This window comes from Platalea leucorodia (assembly GCF_965183815.1).
Source record: "Platalea leucorodia genome assembly, chromosome: 4".
Lineage (NCBI taxonomy): Eukaryota > Metazoa > Chordata > Aves > Pelecaniformes > Threskiornithidae > Platalea > Platalea leucorodia.
Window position 1 is genome coordinate 49,282,945 of NC_138826.1, and position 20,712 is coordinate 49,303,656.

General features: G+C 52.5%; 1 protein-coding gene across 2 annotated transcripts in view; it reads left to right on the forward strand.

The window, feature by feature from the left end:
- Window positions 1–7,580: 7,580 nt before the first annotated feature.
- WNT7B (Wnt family member 7B) overlaps window positions 7,581–20,712 on the forward strand; it is a gene marked incomplete at both ends in the record, with an annotated part of 95,548 nt that continues 82,416 nt past the window's right edge. Inside the window, one exon of one of the 2 annotated variants that reach the window (XM_082308416.1) lies at window positions 7,581–7,651. In XM_082308416.1, the coding sequence (XP_082164542.1) occupies window positions 7,581–7,651 (71 nt within the window). Of the gene's footprint in view, window positions 7,652–14,599; window positions 14,683–20,712 lie in introns of those variants that run through there. The other variant, XM_082308415.1, reaches the window with a different exon arrangement.

The window sequence follows — 20,712 nt, forward strand, 5'->3', positions numbered from 1 at the left end:
CCAGTGACAAATGCTGTGTGTGTCTCCCTCTGTCTGAACGAAGGCAAAGATGCTGTTTGCCTTAGCGAGATGCAAAGGTTCATTCCTGTGATGCAAATAATTTCTAAGTCGTATTTGAAATCTACAATCATGCCATTTCACTGGGACAAAACATCAGGCCGAATACACAGACTTTGGATTTGGTCTTTGCAAGCCGATTACCAAGGCTTATTGGTTTGCAACTCATAGAAGCCAAAAATAATTTTACATCAGATGGCATAAGGTTATGACAGAAAAAGATCAGTTAGGAAAAAAGACTCTCTCTTATAGAGTCCTTAACAATGTATAGCTTCCCTTTTAATGTTATAAACACACTATAGGCAGGAAAAAAAGCTGAATGTACCATTTGGCTATCATAAAACTATTCAGTCACCTAGCTTTTGAAAAGATGATTTTAAGATGTAAGTGTAATCTAAAACCACCGTAGTATCTTTTGTACTCATTGTTTGAAAAAACTAAAAACATGTTTTAGAAAAAAAGAACCCGGACATTTCTGAGAATATGATCAGAAAACATGACTGGAGCATGTAAATCACAACAAAAATTACTTCTGAGTCCTGATTTTCCTTTGGTGCATCATAGGTAGTTGTTGACTTAGAGACCTACAATGGCTCCTAGAAAAGGAGAAGGGATTCCTCTTTAAATAACACAAAAACTACAGTAGAAGATTGTGCTGATTACAGATTAAGTTACAGGACTAAATTTATTTTATCGTGATTCCAGTATAAACCTTGCTGAACTCAATATTTGGTTTGCATTCATTTGGGCTGCCTCAGCAGGGCTACCTTAGGCAAACAGCAGACTTGGGTTCAATGAGGTTGCCTCACTTTAATACATTACCTGAAGTAGGGAATGAAAGTTGTTCACAGAGTTTCAAAACCTAAAGTTTGAAACCTTACGTCTCTGAATTGCTGACCTAATTAGAAATGTACAAAGACTCCTTTTATTAGATTTTTTTTTTTTTTTTTGGTGATGACCGGTAAGAGCACTTCTTACTGCAGGATTAGGATGAAATGGGTCACTTTATGAAATACTCCCTAGAGACAACTGCTTTGGGTGTTCCTCTGAACTCGTGGATACAAACTACATCTCCTTTGGTCAAGCTAGATGCTTTCTGAAACTCTTTCAGAGTAAGTCGGGAAGGTTTATTTTATATCTCGCCATGCTTTATGAAGGAGAATAGAATTTTCACAGCACAGTGACTGAAAGCAGAGTCACTGAGTCATAGGCATCGTGGCTGAAAGGGACCTTGATGCTTGTAGCCTGCAGTAGGATCCTGGGCTACTAAATTTCTGTAGATGTTTACCTAACCTGATCTTAAATCTCGGGAAGATTTTTCCTGATTCTTGAACTAGTTTTGTCTAAATGCTGCTCAAATCCATTTATCCCCTGTGTGTGCGGACAAAAATTTCCTACCTTGCCATCTTTGCAACATGTTTTTGCACATTTGAAGACTATTATCCCCTCTCTGCTCAGTCCATATTTCTGTAAAATAAACAAACACAGCTGATTCAACTTTTCTTCATGGATCATGTCTTCTACACATCTTCCTGTTGTTCACCTCTGGGTCACCTCCAGTTGGTCTATATCCTTCTGGAAGTATGCTGCCCAGAAGACACAGTTCATCCATCAGTCTAGGCTTCCTACTGCTGCACAGAGCAAAAGGATTAGTTCACATACAGCATGTACATACAACATGCCAGTTTATTCAGAGTATTTAACTTTTTTTTGCAGCTGTATTATATTGCTGACTCACGTTCCATTTTAACTGCTGAACCTGTTTCTGCAGAGAATCTTTCAGATTAACATAGTCAAAGACAGCTCATGAAGAACAGAAAAAAGATCTAACATTGTATTAAGCGCAGTGCAACAAAGCCAGTAAATATCCACTTAGTAAGGGAGGAGTTAGTGATGAAGTCTGTTAATGCCATTTCATGGTGGTACCCCAGACACGTGTAATGTATTTAATTATACATTTCTGTGGTTTGAACAATGCCTCTCAGCTTTGATGAAACAAAAAGTAAACGAAAATTTTCAAACCAGGATTAATCTGAAAATGTGAAATACATGAAGCAACTGAGCATGGACTCCTACATTTCTTATTCATGTAATTTGGTGTCTGTTAAACTGTTGAAATGTTAGCAGGCTTAGGAATTACAGGAAGACAAGATACCCTGAGAAGCAGAACATATTCCAGGGAATGAGATGTAAAAGAGAGGAAAGAAGAAGAGGGAGAGAAACAGGGAACGGAAAACAGAGAAGGAAGATAAATGAAAGCCAGGGGCAACAAAAGGCATGGACAAATGCTGTTTTGCATAATACCATGTGAGAGAACAACTAAGAGTAGCGATGGAAAGTATAGCCACTATCTAAGACCAGATTCAGACCTTGACCTGGTGCAAACTTTCTATTGCCGTTAATGGGCGCTGTGCTGCACATCTTGCCAGGTGTATGCCCCAAAAGCATAAACAGCGTGTCGTTTGCCTGCTCCCATCAGACGAGTTTCATACCCTTCTGCTGAACCAAAGCTCAAAGACCAGACGACTGAGAATAGGGCTCGGCATCAGAAGCTCACTGAAGGACATCCTGAGTCCTAACAAAAAAGCGCCAGAGGCAGACGGTGGGTTTGGTAGTCTCTCAGGAAGAACAGCCATCTTAGACCTAGAAGCAGTTGGGTAAACGAGAGAGTCATTTAAGAAACGCCTTCCTGTGCAAAGGCCTGATAACATAAATGCAAAATATTAAAGACTAATAGTAAATACATATATACACACACACAACATAGACATTTGTAAAGAAAACATGTAAATCATGTGTAAGATCCTGGTCAGGTATAAGATACGTCCCCTTGTATGCTTCTTCTTTTCATTTTTCTTCTTTTAGTTCTTTTCCTCTCTTTCTTTTTCAACCACATATACTCTGTATATTTTCCCTGAGGAACATTTTTGTACTTTTATTTTCTTAGTGTTAGATGGGGGCCTGCATCTATGATTGCGTGGAGCAACAGTGCCAGACAGTGGCTGGCTGGGATAAATGCAGCTGGATTTTCCCTGTAGTTAAGCCTTTGGGACCTGTAACAAGCATACTAGTTACCTGTGATTGATCTGAGCAGTACGGAAAGAAGAGAAAGGCAGGTAAAGCAGCCTGTCGCAGAGGAATTATGCCTGTTGTCTGCATTCCCCAGAAATTTCACGGGATTTGTTCTGATTTTGAACACTATGCTTGGAAATAAGCTCTAGGGAAGATGATGTGAGCTGTGACCAGCAGTTTAAAATTCCTTTCCCCTTCTGCACTGCTCGTGCTTCCATTTACAGAGCTTCACAGCAGGTTGTATGGCTCTCCTCACACGGTGAGGATTGCTCCTCCTGCTGGGACAGAGTCCCCTGCCCGTCAGGCCCTGCAAGCTGTAGGAGCCCAGCTCAGACTAACAGCACCGTGTCCCTTGTGGTGATGTGCCTCTGGAATAAAACGAAACCCATGCCTCGGCCAGTGAATCTCGTTCCTGTCATCTCCTTTTTTTAAGAGACCTGACACCCAAGTTACCCGTGAGTAGCTGCACACCCGGTAGTTACCTCCTGCTGACTAAGCTGTCAGACAAATTCACAGCCTGACTGGTGGCTTCTGAAGGTCACTCGGATTCTCATCCCTAGGTGCAGGAAAAGCCTCCCCAGTTGATGGAGTGGATGGACTGTGAAAGCTGAAGTCCATCGGGCCTTGGAAATATTTTATCATAGGAACCATTTTATCAAAAGGCTATGGGGAGGTTTGGGGATTAGGCAGCAGTGTGGTAGAGATGACCTTTCCTTCTGCGAGTTGAGAGGAGTGAATGTTAAGCTTCGTCAGCAGAAGGTCAATGGGTGGAAAAATGAATTTTCAATTGACGATATCACCTGCCACCCCAATTATTTTGGATGAGTAAAAAATGATGATTGTGCACTAGAAGAGCATTCAGCAAATGGTTTCAACCCACATCTACCAACGCTCTTGTATTTATGAATATTACCTTGCTTTCTGGAAGTCTTTTAGCATTACTAAGGTGGTATTTGTTTAAAGTAGTTTAGCAAGCTTTACATATTTTGCTTATAAAGTTGAAGTAACTATATGAATTTCTGAATACTAATGTAAGAATTACCTGTTTTAATATTCTACGGGTTTGGGTTTTTTTAAATCACAGAATTATTAAGCTTCATAGAACCATAGAATGGTATCCTCAGCCTAAGCTTTCAGCAATAGTTAATATTTGAAGGAAGGAAAATCTATCATTTATCCCCAGTCCAGTACCTTCAAATCAATTAGCTGAAGTTAACAGTGGAGTAAGGGTCAAAAACAGAAAAAGATTTTGCCCGAAAATGACGCTATCTCCAAGCTGGTTAAGACACAATCTAGTTCAGTTTCTTTTGCTGAAACTTCTTGGGTTTGCAGGGGAAGGCGAAGGCGGCACAGCCTAGCGCACAGCCGCAGGCGGGACGGGCTGGCCCGACGGATCGCACACAGCCACTGAGGAGACGAGGCCATCGGACCGGCAGCCCCGCTTCCACCGGGTTTGTCAGAAAAAAAGCAAACCAACCTGTACGTGCAATCTTTAGAGAAGTAACACAGCAATTAACAGCTGTGCTGCTGAGCCCCTCACTCTTTCTTAATCTCCCCGGCGCAGCAGAAGTCCAATTCCTGTAGGCAAACCGGTTTGCAGAGCCCGCAGCGAGGAAGGGTGCCCCCCCGCCCCGCTGTTCAGACCCACGCCCGGGCCGGCGGGCGGGCGGGGGGTGCCGCGGAGAGGCGGGCAGCCCCGGGCACCACACGGGTTTGGCGCCCTTCAAGGGGCCCGGCCTGCGCGGCCCGGGCGGGCGGGCAGAGGCCGGGGCTGGGGAACTGCGGCTCATGGTTCCACCGCGGCCCGGCGGGGACGGGGAGCGCCCCCTCCACCCCATCAGTCCCCGCAGCCGCCCCTCGCCCAGCCGCCCGGGCCCTCCTCGCCCCGGCCCGCCCCGGCCCGGCCCGGCCCGGCCGCCCCCCCGGCGCCGCCGCCCGCCGCCCCTGGGTGGCGGTGTTACCCCGCGGGACGAGGCCGGGGCCGCCCCGGCCCCGCAATTCCGCGGCCGGGCGCCGCGCCGGCCTTGGCGGGGCCTGGGGCAGGGGCTCCCCGCCACTGCCCGCTGCCGCCGCCTCGGCCCGGCCCGGCCCGGCCCGGCCCGGCCCGGCCGCCCGCGGGCACGGCTCGGCCGCCGCGCCTCCCGCCGCCCGGCCGGAGGGGAGGCCTCTGCGGTCCCCGCGCCTCCCGCCGCCGCAGCGCCCGGGGCTCTCGGGGGGATCTTCGCCTTCAAAAAGCTTCAAAAACCGGAAAAAAGAGGGGGGAAAGGGCGGCGGGTGTGTGTGGGTGTGGGGGTGTGTGTGTGTGGGTGTGTGTGCATCTTGAATGCCCTCTGGGTGTTGGGTAAAGAGTTCGGGTGGCAGCGCTGGGTAAAGTTACGAGGGTCTTGGAGAAATGGGTTTGCAACAGGGAAACATGGCCTCGTCTCACCTAGAAATCCTTAAAAAAGTAGTGGGGATGCAGACCCAAAGTGGTCTTGGGTCGGGGGGGGGGGGAATAAAGGACATTCAAATACAAGGGGAAGAGCGTGAAGGGAAAACGCAGCATTTTAAAAGGACAAATGGTTCATGGTTAAGTATTAGGAAAAATGTAGCAGAAGCGGTCTGGAGGAAGGGCGGCTGCCCGCAAGAGCCGGAGCATTGATTATTAAAGAATAAACCGTGAGGAATGCGGGGCGAAAGGCAGAGCGAAACCGATCGGCGGGGCGGCGGGGCGGCGGGGCGGCGGGCCGGGCCGGGCCGGCTCCCTCCGTCCCCGGGGGCTCGGCGTGGGCCGCCCCGCAGCGGGGCCCTTCGCTCCCGCTTCGCTTCTGCTCCCCCGGCCGCGGGAGCGGCTCGGGGTCTCTGCGCCGTGCCCCAAGGAGACCCTCCTTTCGGGAGCTGGGCGGGTGATGGCGAGGTGGCTGTGGGAGTCATCTAAAAATGACCTGCGATTTCACACTGCATCTCTTCAACCACGGCAGCCTGGCTGGGCTTCCAAAAATCCTTTGTTTTCTCCGTCAGGATAGATACTTTACGATGAAGTTCTGTGTTCAGCCTCTTTTGCTTGCTTGTCACTGCCTGCTTTCCTTTCAGCCTTTGCTGGGGTGCGTTTAGCCGATTCTCTTTGAGAGATGCCTAGAGCTATCTATGTTTACTGTTACTACATGTATATAAATGTATGTGAACAAGTGGGTATAGGTGCACGGGTTTACCCATACCTATGTAACTTACCACAGCCCACAAACTTGTATTTGAGTGCTATTTAAGCGTGCATATGCATGCAGATATATGCCTCCAGACAGGCACACATTGTGTAGTAGACTGGAATAGATAATTCCACAGAACGCAGGAATCAACTGAGCAGCTCAGAAATCAGTGAGAAAGAAAGAAAGAAAGAAAAGACAGAGGAAGAAAGAAAAGACAGAAAGAAAGAAAAGACGGAAAGAAAAGGAAGCCTCGCCTGACTGTTAGTGTCTGGACACAAAGTGAGTTTTTGTCTCTCCGATTCATCTCCCTAGGAGCAGCAAACTGAATATGCTAAACTTGTGTTAAAAGCCAAGTATATCTGCTTCGTAAAGGAGGAAGAGTGTTTTCTTACGGTGGAAAATGAAATCAAATTTAGTGACAGGCGTTTGTAAGTGTGCAACAGGGTCGGATGGCCAAAGAGAAATAGTCTGGACACGCAGACACCCCTCGCCTTTTAGGATACGGAGCTGTAAGCAAAGGGGGGCTAACGCCTGCCTCTTTTTGATTAGAAAGAAGGGGGGGGGGTGAAAGAAAAAGAAGTTGTAACAATCTCTTTTACGAAGAGATTGCAAATCCAGCCGCATTACCATACTAGAGGAAATGAAAAAATGCTTCGGTTTGAGAGGACGAGTCCTTTACTTCCCTTATTGGATAGGTTTCATGTGTTTTCCCCAACACCCCGGCTTAAGGACATGCCTTCTGAAATACAAACACACGCATAGCTCGCACACGCACACGCACACAGACAGATAAGATATGAATTAGATCCTGACACATACGGGGTGGGGGGAAGAGCAGGGGAGAGAGAGAGGGAGAGGGAGAGAGAGAGAGAGATCCTCCTACCTGGAGCCATAGATTGCAAGATACGTAGTGTTACCTGGGGAAGTCAGAACAAGTAAAAACACATTGAACTTCAGGGCTCTATGAGGCAGTTGATCAAGATCAGTGCTTGCTCATTTTCTCCCTCAGACTGTCTGTCTTGGCTTTTTGTTTTACCGTTTTGAGCAGCTCTTTCTATTTTTCCCTCCCTCTTTAGCTTTAATATCGGAGCCGGTTTCGGTCACCATGGCTCTGGGAAGAGCTGCTTATCTGCACGGTGTTGATTTTTTACGTTTCGGCCGGCTTTGCTCCTGGGTAGCTTCGGCAATGCTCTTGACTGGGATTTAATCGACAAGATCAGTTCGACTTTTTGTGCAATTTTTATGGCTCAGTCCATTCTCTAGATCATGCACAGAAACTTTCGGAAGTGGATTTTCTACGTGTTTCTATGCTTTGGAGTCATCTATGTCAAATTAGGGTAAGTCCTTGTGCACGACAAATCTCCTTGGCTTTTGGGTCACGCTATTACAGAGTTGTGAACAAAATGTTGCAAAGAAAAAAAAAAAAAAAAAGCAAAAGAGGTGATTACTGCTCTGCCTCCCCGCCTCCCCGGGTGCCCGGGCGGCGGCAGCCCCCGGCGCAGGCCCGCGGTCCTGCCCGGCCCCGGGGCAGCGCGGCGGGCGATGCCCGGCTGCGGGGCCGCCCAGCGCCCGGCCTGCAGGGAACCGGTCGCGGGTGCTGACGGATCCTTTTATTTTGTACTGCTTAAGCGAACTTAAATATTATCTCTGGCGTACAGTACCCTCAGAAAGGGGGGAAAAAAAAAAAAAAAAAAGCGGCCTGACAGAGTTAACTCAGCCGCTGCTGCTGGGACAATAGAGCCGAGCTTAAGTATTAAAAAGGCGAAAGGGGCGGGAGGAGGGGAATCCCTGCTCTGAACCTGCACTCGGGGATTTGTTTTATGCAGGCCTAGACACAATTTGCGTTTCTATCCATCACACGGACGTGTTGAAATTAACTTGACAACTGGTCCGGCTGCCTCGGCGCTGAAGCGCCCGGGAAGGCGTGGGGGCTCCGGCGGCGGGCCGGGCTCGGGGCCCCGCAGGCCGGCCGGCAGCGGGGGCTCCCGGGGAGCCCGCTCTTTGCTCCTCGGTATTTGATCACCGCGATCGAGATCGCTCTGTTATTTTAGTTGCCAAGTTTCTCCCTCTCTGCCTCTCCCCCCGTACCTGTATGCCCTTATTAATATTGCTCGTCGCAGTAGGCTGACTTGAGTTGAATTTCCACATTCCTGAGCCCCAGCCGAGTCCTTACCTGTCGAGCTACAAACTCTTTAAAGATCCTGTCTTTTGCATAGCTGCGGGATTTTTTTTAAACGATCTAGAATGCGTAAGGTGAGTTTCAATCCGAAACCCCTCGCTTTCTGCCTTGAAATCAATACGGGGGGGAGCGGGGAGAGCCACAGGGCAGCCCCCACAGGCGGGAGAGCGGGGCAGCTCCCCGGCGGGCCGGGCCGGCCGGCAGCGCGGCGGGGCGCGGCGGGGCGCAGCACCCCGGCCCGGCCCAGCCCGGCCCGGCCCGCAGCGGGCGGGCAGCGGCGCGGCGGCCGGCGGGGAGCTGCCCGGCCCTGCCCGCCCGCCCGCCGGGACCTGCTGGGGCCGCGCAGCCCGCCCGCCCCTCCGGGCGCTGCTCCGGGCGCGATGCGCGGCCCGGACAGCCCCGTCCCCGCTGTCAGCAGCCCGGGCGGGAGGGGGCCGGCGGGGGAAGGGGGGGAGTGGGCAAGAGGGAGCGCGCCAGGAGTGAGGGTTAAGGTTACACCGGGGGGGGATGGGGGTGTAAATCAGGCCCCTCGGGGGTGAGAAGGGAAGCGGCGCTGCCCAGGCAGGGTCGGTGCCCCCCGCCGGGAGCTCCCGCTGCCCGCTCCCTCCCCCGCTGCGGGCAGCGAGGGCAGGGCTGCAGGGGAAAGCCACGGAGGGTCCCCTGCAGGTTGCTCGGCGGGCACCAGCCGGATTGCATCCCTCTGCGTCTTTGCTTATTTATTTATTTCTGGCAGGGCTCTCCGCCCGCCCCCACAGCCACAGGTGCCGCCGCGGGGGCCGGCGGAGCACGGCGCTGTCCCGCAGGCGACCCGCGGAGGATGCGCGGACGCGGAGGGGGCGCGGAAGGCGCCCTCCGCGCTGCCCCCTGCCCGGTCCCGGCGAGGAGCCCGCGTCCACCCCTGCCCTGGCCGGCGCACACGGCCGGGGGTAGCCCCAACCCCTGCCTGCTGGAGACAGGGGGGGTTCCGTCCTCTAACCTGCCGCATACCTGCGCCGCCCTTTGTGGCAGCTGTGGTCGGCAGCGATGGGCTCCGTCGTCCTCCAGGCTCAGATTGACAGGGGTTTGGTTGAGAAGTGAATTTGGTGAGGCTGTGTATCCATAAATGAAGCGATGACGGGGGCACCCCATCTACTTCGATAGCTGGAGGACTTCGTACAACACATCCCTCACAGAGAGACAGGCGAGCTCAAAGAAAATGCTTTGCAAAATAAGGGTAATGATATTGCTATTCGCTTTCACTGCGGTTTTATTTTTAAAGGGAACAGAAGATTGGGCACACGTTACAGTCTGGAAGGCAGATCTCTTTTCGAAATTGATTGTGGCTGTTTTAGAAGGGGATTCAGAGCAAAAATCACAAGAACGCTATTGGGCTGAGTCTGGGAGTAAAACCGAGTGGACAGCAGGAACAGTAAAAGCCCTGACAGAAGCCCCATCAGATCCATCACCGTGCCTGTGAGGCGATGAGGATACTTCACTTTCTCTGAACAATAGGAGAGAAATTTGCTCTGAAATCCAGGGCTACTTCTAGGCTAGGCATGTGGGATGCAATTATTGCCTCTTTCATCAGCCACTGGAACTACCATTTTGTTGAAACCATATCCTTTGAGTGTAATGATACCTTTTCTAGTGAGCCCTGCATAGAAAAGGGGGGGGAGATGAAGTGAGATAAAACGTGGTTTGTCTTCCAGTGCATTAGGTTTATTTTGCAGCGTGAAGGAGAGAGCCATTTTGTCAGCGATAGCAAAGAGGTTAGACTTGGCAGGCGCTTTTTTTTTTTTTCCCCCTTCGCTACGGAGCACGTGTTCATGTCTTAATAAAACGTGCTAAAAGCTCCACTTTCAGTGGCAACCATGAGACCGAGGGGAGAGACAATAACTCAGTACATAAGTATTCACCCAGCTGTTGGACGGGGCGGGGGTGCCCCGAGGGGTGACATGGCAGGGTACCCTAAAGAAACCGCTATGTCCAGCTGGGAGGAGAGAGCAAGATCCCGCTCAGGTAGCCCTCCCTCTCAGGGAATTCCCGTCGTTCCCATTTCTGTTTCCTATCCCCGAGTTTGCTGGAGGCAGAGGCGTGAGGTGAGGCATCCCTTGATATTTCTGTCGATGACGTTTCCGCCCAGGCAGCGAAGCGCAGCGAGTCTGCAGCCCTGCTGACTCCACGCAGCCCCTCGCGAAAATAGATCACATCAAATATTGAGCCCGGCTAGCAGCAGGATTGAAACAGGAATATTTCCTGCGAAGATCGCAGAACACTCGGCTCCAGTTTAATTAATAGATACGTCGGAAGTTAGAAATCACAGCTGTACCACAGATGCAAATCCCAGCGGATGCTCTGGGGATGAGGGATGTGACCTTCGGCAAGACGGAGCCGCGGGCAGTGCCCGGATCAGGGCTCTGGGGCCAAAACCCACCCTTTTCCTCTTTATTTTTTCTGGAGGGAAAGAAGGGGGGCAGCCGGGCAGCGCCCAGGGGAGGGCAGAGGACCCCCCCTCCCGCGGGGCGGAGGTCACGGTGCGGCGCGGGGGACGCAGGCGCTGGGAGCTGGCGCTGCCCAAGGCAGCGACGAAAGGCGCCTGCACCCCTTCGGGGGGCGGCGGGGACGCTCCCTCCGTGCCCCTGCGGCAAAGCCGGGGGGAGCTGGGGGCGCACAGGGCTGCGGGCGCCGACCCCGGCCCATCCTGGGGAGGCCGGAGCACGCCGCTCCCTCCCGGGGCTCCCGCCGACCCTGCGGCGGGGAACGGGCCGGCCGACCCCGCTCCCTGCCCCGAGGGCGAAGCTCGCCTTGGCTTTGCGGCGCTCGCAGCAAACGCCAACGAAATCCCGCTCCCCTCGCCCGCCCCCGGGGCTGCCCGGCCCGGAGCCTCGACGGCGGGCACGGCGTGGCAGCGCCGGGAGCCCCCGGGCGGAGACCCGCGGGACTCGCCCTCGGAGCCCCGGGCCGAGCGGCTGCGGCAGCGGCAGCGGGGCTGCCTGGCACCGTCCCCCCGGCGGGGCGACGCCCGCCCCGGCCCCTCCACCGGCGCCCTCCCTTGTGCCGCCGCCGCCGCGCCGCGCCCTCCCCGCCAAGGAGGCATCCGCTCGTTTCGAGCGGCTCATCGTTGCCCCCGGCTTCTTGCCCCTGGCGCTCGGCTTGCAGCTCGGTGAGCCACAAGAAATACCCGGTTCCGACCAGAGAGGAGTGCGGCGTGTTGCCTACCGGGCGTACCTCCGCAGCTCTTACCGGCTCCCGACGTGCTCTCCTCCCGGACACTCCGCAGGTCTGGGGGAAGAAAGAAACCGCAGCTGGGAACAGAGAGATAAAAGAAAAAAAAAAAAAAAAGAAATACTTTATTCGTGCCCGGTCTGCTTCATCTGCCCGAGGATGGTGTCGGCAACCATTTCAGCGCCGCTCTGCCCCTGTTTTGTGCGAAATACACGTGTTCGTGGAAGAGGGAACGACAGATGCTGAAATGCCCATATTAGGTGTTACCGAGAGCAACCTTGCCTCCAGTGCCACATCATTTTATTGAAGGGAACATCTTCGGCTTCAATCAACAAAACAAGTGCACTTCTCCCTACTCCCGGCTGACATAGGTGTAGAAACCATTTGGATGGAATTTAGCAGGTTATTCTTATCATCGTCATTATTAATTTTCCGACGTAATAACCGGCCCGTGGTTTTAGAATAAAATTTAACTCCCCGAAAAGAAACGGCACGTTTTGGTTTCTTTTATACAACTTTCCTCCCCCTACACAGCTAAGCTGTGGATAAAACCAGCTTCGATCCGAAAATTGCGGAGATTGGTAAACCGCCTTCGTTCCAGCTGGACCGGGTCAAACTCTGCCAGCACCAGTTCGAAGTTTTCCAGCGCCAGCCTTTACTTTTCATTTTTACAATTTTCTTCTTCTTTCCCCCAGGCACATCTTTAAAAGCAGATGCACGTTTAAAAATATATCCGAAGCCGAACAAATGCTAGAAATAAAACATCAAAAGTCGCTACCCGTTCTCCCAGTTCACGTTCAGCACAGCTGCCCCAACCACAGCCTGCGTGCCTGAGGGGAACGGGCGGTATAGGAGATACACATCTATATGTCTACCTATATATATACACACACAGGCACACACGCACACTTACAGAAGTATAAATACGACGATTTTAGAATCTTAAAGAATTATAAATAAGACGGTTCTGGGATGTAAATAATCGTTGAAAGGCTTAAGCTTCTCTCTCTTGTTAATCGAGATTAGCGTTTCTCGAAAGGACGGCGACTGTCCCAGCGCCTGCACTGAACTTGGAGATGAAAGTGGTTAAATGAAACCAAACCCCGAGAAGATTTTTATCGCACATGGGGCGGCGGACAGCGTTTTTACACCAATTCCGCAATTCCCATTCCATCTGCAGGAATATTTCGTTGTGTCGCGGAGAGCGCTGCACCCATGTGCCGGGACTGGTTAACTGGAGGAGGTGTTCCCAGGGTGCTTGGAAGAGCTCTTGGCCAAGAAAACTCCTGCAGTCATTAGGCAATTAACCCCAGACGAACACTTACAAACGCTACGGACCGAGGAGACTGCGGAGCCTAGTTCTTGCTCATTTCGGCTGCATTTGTGTTAAATTATCTGTGCTAAACATGTGCACGTTTCTCTTTCGGGGTTCGTTTTCAAACCCTAACCCCGGCATCAGCAGCGCACGTCTTTCCACCACCTCTCCCGACACTAAAGCTTCCCCCCCCCCCCCCCCCGGAAAAAAAAAAAAAAAAAAAAAAAGGAGAAGCGCCCACCGAGGCAAAGAGGACGAGCGGCTGCCTCCTGCACGGCTGGGGCTGCACCGGGCGAAGGGCTCCCGCCCGCCGGAGCGGGGAAGGGTCGAGCACCCCCTCGCCCCGGCGGTGCCGAGGGGCAGGAGCCGCCCGGCTCGGGGGCAAGGCAGGGGAGAGGCAACTAACCTGCCGGGAAACGCCTCTTCGGACCGGCATCTTCTCGGGAAGGAGAGAGGGAGAGGGAAGAGAGGAGCCGCCAGCTCTTCCTGCGGGAGCGGCCGGAGGTGCGGGGAGCCGGGAGCCGCCGGCAGACGCCGCCGCCGCCCCGGCGAGGGGCTGCGCCCCCCGCTCGCCCCCCTGCACCGGCTGTTTCACACCAGTCCTTTCCCTCCCCTTCTCGCACCCCAAATCGCCTCTCACCGGGAAGCTACGAGTGTGCGTGTCTTTATTTCTCACTCGGGCGGGCTACGACAACATATACGCTTCCCCCCCCCCCCCCCGCTTTTTTGGAAAGATCCCCCTGAAACCGGAGCTTAATTTTCAACACCGGGGACAAGAAGAGCCAAACCCCTGCCGAGGCTGGAGGGACGGCGGAGCCCTTCGGGGGAACTGGGGCAGCCGCCCATAATAAAGCGATTAACCGAGAGTGGAGCTGGGAGCTGCCAGCTCCTTCAGGATCTCTCCCAGGCGAGCTGAAAGGGTGCCACGGCAGAGGCAGGGAGCCCGCCGAGCGCCGAGGGAGAGCTTTAAAAATGCCCCATGGAGCGGGTGAGAAGCGCTTGCGGAGCCAGGCGTACGGAGAGGGCTCGGCCAGGGAGCACGGATTCATCGCAGCCTGGGCTGGATCAGTGTCTCTCCATTGTCATCCTCCCCTTTAAAAAAAAAAAAAAAAAAAAAAAAGGGAGAGGGAGAGAAAAAAGTAGGCGGATTGCAGTGACTGACTGCCCAATGGCAGCCCCGAGTCTCAGGAGAGTTAGAGAGAGAGGGGGAGAGAGAGAGAGAGAGAGGCACTTTCTGCCATCCAAATCCCTTAAACCATCCTCATTCCAACACGAGAACCCACTGTAACAACTTCCAACCACTGAGACATGACAGGCAGGAGCCCAGAGGCAGCAGCAGCAGCGAGAGCAGCAGCAGCAGCACATACTCTGCACAGGGAGCAGCATTAGCACCAGGGGAATACTAGACACAACAATACAAACAAACAAACAAACAAACAGACAAAGCCCCCCCAAGCCCAAGGGACTGGATTCCAACTCAGATTCAAGCCACAGCTGACACCAAAAAGGGTGGGGAATTACGACCAGGGGGGGCCAGAAAGGAATAACCAAGGAAGCGAACTCCAAGAGTGTAAACGGGATTCAGCCATGATCCTTTTTTCATCTCGCAGTGTGTTACTCTCAGTGTATTACCCTCAGATTTTCCTCATCCTTACCAGTGGGAGTTACCTGTAAGTGATCCAGATTTTTTTTTTTTTTTCTCTCAAAATACTGTTTGAAATGACCCCGCTAGCAGCTACCTAGGGGCAATGCGCAAAGCAAGCAGAGGGAGCCGGGAGAAGCCAGCACGGGCGGCGGCTCCCTGCGGTGCGCGGTGGTGAGGAGGAGGAGGAGGAGGAGGACGGTGGCGGCGGCGGAGGTGCCGTGCTGGCGGCGGTGCCGGCGCTGCTGCTCGGAGCCGGCCCGGGGGAAGGTGCACACCGCCAGGTAACTCCCGGGGCTGCCCCGCCGGCGGGGCCGGGGGCCCGGCGTGCCCGCAGCGGGGGCGGCGCACCTTGGAGGGCGGCGGGGCAACGGGGCACGGAGCGGCCGGCGTCTCCCCTGGGGACTCCGACCCCGACTCCTCCTCCTGCCAAACCGGAGATGGGCATCGCTTCGCGCTCGCCGGGGGAAGCGTGTTTCTGGCGCGGAGACACCCAGGAGCGCGGGGGCTGCTGCAGCCGGCGGCGAGCGCCCGGCCCCGCGGCCCCGGGGAGAGCCCCCCGGCCGCGGAGGCGCTTGCTGGCCGGCTGCTTTGGCTCGGGAGGGATCTCCAGTCCCGCCGTTAGAGCTGGCTCCAGGACCTTTTCCTTGTGAGGAAGGGGGTGGAGGTAGGGGTGGGGGAAATGAGAGTCGGTGGGTGGGACTGCAAGGAGTTTCGGTCTCTTTTTTTTTTTAATATCTATATCTGTATCTAACGTTGCGGTGGATAAGTGGCGGCCGGGCTTAGTCCGTGCGGGCTGCGGAGAGAGCGTCCGCCGTCGTGCTCCTGCAGGTCCCCCGGCAGGTCTCTGTCCCCGCCGGGTCTCTGTCCCCGCCGGGTCTCTGTCCCCGCCGGGCGCCGCCTTAGGGGGCCGGCGGGCCGGGGTCCCCGCGCCGGCCAGCCGCGGTGCTGAGGGGGGCCGGGGCCGGAGCCCGGAGGGGCTGCCGGGGAGCTGTCAAGGGCTTCTGCTCCCCCGCACTCCGGGCGAGAGCTGAGCACGCCCTGGGGCAGCGGCGGGGAGAGGAGGGCGCTGGGGGCGGCAGGACCCCCGCCGCTGGGGCCGGTTCAAAATCGGGAGCCTTCTCCCTCCCTTGAGCATCCCCCAGCCCCGCGGCACGGCGCGCCCCTCCGTGCCGGGGCTCGGGGCTCGGGCCCGGGGCAGCTCTGGGCAGCGCGGCGGGCGGTGCGGGTCGGGCCCAGGCTGCCCGGGGGCCGCGGCAAGAGGGGCTCACCCCGGCTCGGGAGAGCTCTGGTGGGTGATGGGGAACACCCGCCTCGGTGTCCCCGGCCTCGCGTTCCCCTCAGCTGCGGAGTTCCCTTCGCTCCCAGCCCCGTGCCGAGCTCAGACCTTTTTGCACCCCAGCGGCTGCAAAATTTGAGCTCCTACCCCTGAACAGTCTGTGGATATTTATATCTCTCTATCTCCTTTTTCCCCCCTCTGTTTGCGTGCACGGGAGCACATGCACATAAACAAGCACGTGTGCGTGTGTTCCTCTGCGTGTGTGCGTGTGTGTATTTTCTGTGGGCTATAGAAAAATATAACCCACCGCTATGGGAGAAAAGTAGGAATAAACACACCCATAAAAAGAAACTAAACGCCTATTTCTACATTCTTAATTCTTAATGAAATGCACATGCCTTGGCTACCGATTTTTGAAGGCGCTTGATTTATGGAAGCACGTTAGGTTTAATTCGGTTGGATGCTATTGATTAAACCAAATAGCCAGAGCTGCCTGTTTCTGTTCACAGGCGGGGTATGTCTGCTGGTAGGTGACCAATAGCTTGTAAAAAAAATTGCAGTGCTATCTTTTTGGTTTTTTTACAGGAGGAAGGAGTCGTAATAAATAAATAATTATATCCTTTTAATATAAGCGTAGCCATATTTTTCTCAAAACCGTAGGAAATTACTATCCTACAAAGTTTTCCTTCTATAAATAGTTCAAATCTTGAAACAAAAGTTTTAAACCGCACACCAGATGCTGGGATGCTAGCGGTTTCCCTTGCTGTGTGACATAATTATAAGGTCCGAAAGCAAAAGCTATAGAAGTATAATAATAATACTAAGGCGACTGCTGAGGGGAAATACAAGGGAAGCAATGCCCGCTTTATTTAGAGCGAGCTGCTTGGGGCTCTTTTGAGCGCTGCCCCGCGACAGTGAGCATTTGTTGCGGAGAAGTGTCGCTCCCTCGCCTTCCCCTGGGCCGCCCCCCGTTCATCCCCTCCGCGGCGGGTCACTCCGCGCTGGACCCGCGGAGCCGGAGCCGGGCTGGCTATTGCGGTCCAGCAGAGCAGAAGGGAAAGGGATCAGGAGGTGAAACCCAACAAAGCGGAGCCCCAGCCCAACGCGCAGCTCCCTCCATCCATCACCCCGGAGGGACGGAGCCGGCTGCCTCCCCGGGGAGAGGGCAGCGCGCCCGGGGCCGGCGGGGAGAGGCTGCCCGGGCCCCCCCCGCTCTCCCTCCGTGCCGCCCCCGGCCCCAGCCCCCGGCCGGGCTTGCTGCGTCCCAGCCCTGCTCCCCCCTTCGCCCCCGGCAAGCGGGGAGCAGCGGCGGGGAGAGCCGGGCACGCCGCGATGCTTCGCCTCGCTCCCGTTGGAAAGTTAAAAGAAAGAGGAGTTATTTCAGTGCTTAATGGATAGTAGCCTAGCGAACTTGTGGTGTTTATCTTGTGGGTAAATATACTTCTCTGGCTTACTAATGGTAGCTTTTGAAGATTAAAGCATAGTAGAGCCTGTTCGAGCATTATCTTCTGGTGTCTGTTTCTGCTACCCTCGCTCTCTGGAGGGGAGGATGCTTCCCAAGCTGCTATTTAGTGAGCTCTCATGCACTGTCAATGGTTACGTTAATTTTGCCCGAGATCTCTATCGTCTTTTGGCTATGGGAACAACTCCTCGGCCTCGGAGTTGCTGGTCCTTCAGGGATAAAGACGAACCTACCAGGGGCAATATGTAGTGGACAGGCAAACCGAGCGCAGGGCGTCTGTGCTCTGTCTCTCTTGCTGCATGTGAGTCAGGGCAGGGGGGGACACGATGCAGCTCTTTTATTCTGCTAGAAAAGCTGTAAAGCAAAAGCCCCATTGTGATGAAATGGGATTTTCAGAATGAAAAAGGCAATGTTGGAATGAAATTTCATTTTCAGAATGAAAAAGGCACCGGGGCCTCGGTGTTCTGCATGCGGTAGCTGGGAAGAAAGTTAAGGCATAGTAGCCTACATCCAAAATTAGCTGAAAGAACCAACTCCTTTATAAAATTGATTTCTATATTGTAAGTATGCTGTCTGATAAAGTAATCTTCTTTGGCATGCTTGCCTACTAACCTTTGGCCCTCTGAGACACTGTCAACATTTTTATAACCAGAAACAATTAGTGTCCAACTTTTTGAAAAAGAACACTGACTGCAGCTAGAATAGCTGGTAGTAGGATGATTGATGCATTTTAATGCTCTGGACGTATTTTGGTAATCCAATTACATATTTAAAGTATAAAATTGACATTTAATAATATCGATGTAATTAGTATAAATGTCTAAAAACCAGGATTATATATAATACTGTCTGGCAGCGTTTCTTGCAGTGCATGTTTGAGTGCACATGTGCCTGTACGCATACACATATTTAGCTTCTTCTAAAGATGGTGCTAGTCTAACTTCCCACTTGTGTACTCCTTTCACTGTTCATCTTCTTTAGGGTTGGATGCATTCGCCAGCAACATGACAGTCAGTTCTTAAGAAGCTTATTTCGGGGATTATCTGCTGGTACATAGACAGAGTTAATTCAGTTTATTTGCTATAAAGCGATTGGGAATAACTCATAAGAGAGACTGTGTGTATGTAGTAATAGCAGCATAAATCTTCAAAGCGGCTATGTATTCTAACACCATAATGCAGCAAATAATTTAGTAGATATTACTGGCTGGTTGGTTAGGAAATGTAGAGGGAGAAAAACCCTCTGCATGTTTTGCATCTGTTCTGCTGATGCTCCCATGTCCTTACAACTCCACATCCTTTACAACAGGGCTTCTCCACACTCGTGGGAAGTGGGTTAGAAGGAACACATATTTTTCGTATGCCTACAGGAAAGCACTCATGCTTAATCCCCAAAGATTACGACTGCTGGAGACAGTCTCTGAAGCTTGTCTCTTAGTCTGTGCAGTGCGGGAGGGAGCTACGCAAGCAGAGAACGGCCAGCCTGCTCTCTGGTGCAGACCCTTCTGTGGGCATGGCTTCCCCATTAATATTAACCAGAGTGACTGAAGATCCCACGTTAGCTGATACCATCAGGGCTACGCAATCCAGCCCAGTCTTCCCATCCCGGTTAGATCAGGGCCATATCGACCTCTGTGATAAAACTGGTGGTTATGGGAGCAGGATTGTCTCTGGCTCAGTCACCGGACTGTGGTGTAAATCTGTCATTTCCCTGCTTTTGCACCTTATTCATCCTATAACTGAGACTCTGCACTCTTTAGGGCAAGCTCACTCTCTCAGCCTCTATTTGTGCAGTATCCTGTGCCCAAGGAGAGCTCTGTTGAGATCCTTAGATACTCCTTTTACATGGTGCTGTAATAATAGTCATCTATAAGAGGATTTGGAAGAGTACTTCAACTTTACCGTCCCCCAGAGATGTGTTGGCTTAGAGACAGAACAGGTGAACCTCCAAAGTTTATCGACTGTTTTCAGGATCACTTAAAGCTCTTGTTTCTGCTTTTGCTCAGGAGAAACAAGAAAGATAAAGAATATTTGCATGCTGGGCTGCCATAATCACTGTGAGCTTGGCTTACCTGCCTGATACAGGCTATTTCCATGGACTGAAGCTGCCACACAAAGATGGGAGAGTGATTGTGATATGACTTCTTGGTAGCTCTAGAAGATAAAGTCCACCATTTCTCTGATAGACCCAGACTAAAATTCCCTGTCTAAAACTGCGGAGCTTTGGTAAATCCGTCACTGGCCACCCCTGTCCCTGCTATGGTCTAGGCCAAGCACCCAAGTTCTGAATATCCTTGAATCCAAATGCATTTGGATGTAGGCACCTCTCTCAATCCTTTTTGGCAAGCAGGTTCTGAGAATTAGATGTCTAGCATGCCTTAAAATTGAAAAAAAGTAATGACTTAAGTAATTACAAGGAAGGGTGGCAGCATCCAGAATTTGTAGGATGACAGCATGGAATTATTACATGTGCTGCATTACTACCATAATATAACAAGTGGGTATAAAGCAATACGAAATATTCAGATGAGTAGGTAAGATTGCATGCAGATGTGCTCGCATATTAAATAAAGAACAAGGCTAATCCCTCAGAAGACAATCTTTTAAAGGAGGTGTTAAATAGCTAAACAAAGCGAGCTGCAATTATGCAGTTAGACTGACAAACACATTTTATGCAATGGAAAAAATGCACTGTGCGTACCTGGCAATATGGCACGCTAAAGCTAGAACAGTGCCAAGTGGGACTGCGTAATTTGGACTGAAATACTGTCAGGGAGATTCCTAACCCCCAAAATACAGTGTAATCCTCTAGTCCTCCCAAGTTACCACAAGCATCAGAAGGCTGGGACCAGCTATAAATCAAAGGAGTTCTGCAGACATGTTGACACCATGCGTTACAGAACTGGTTAATGTTGCAAGCCTGATTTCTTCAGCCCGTAGCCTTTGCATATTGTTTTACCCTCAGTGGACTCTCACTGGTGTCTTTCATGCATGCTGGCAAAACACCTCTGCCCGCTACCTACCTGACAGATGGCTTTTTGCAACTCCAGGTTCACCTGTCTTGCTTGATTCTTCTCATTATTTTTGCTCTTTTCTCCTTGATGCTTTGCTGCCCTCCTGTATAGCATTACCCCAACCTGCCCCAGGTATATACCTTACATAGTATTACAGCAGCGCTCTACATGGAAGAGTTGTATGAGAACCAGCCAGGCCTCTAGTCATGAGAACCATGACCAAAATATCTACGCATGAAAGCAAAATCTCCAAGACTTCTGGGTTCTGGGATTGTGCCATGCACATGTGAATACCCTGGCAATG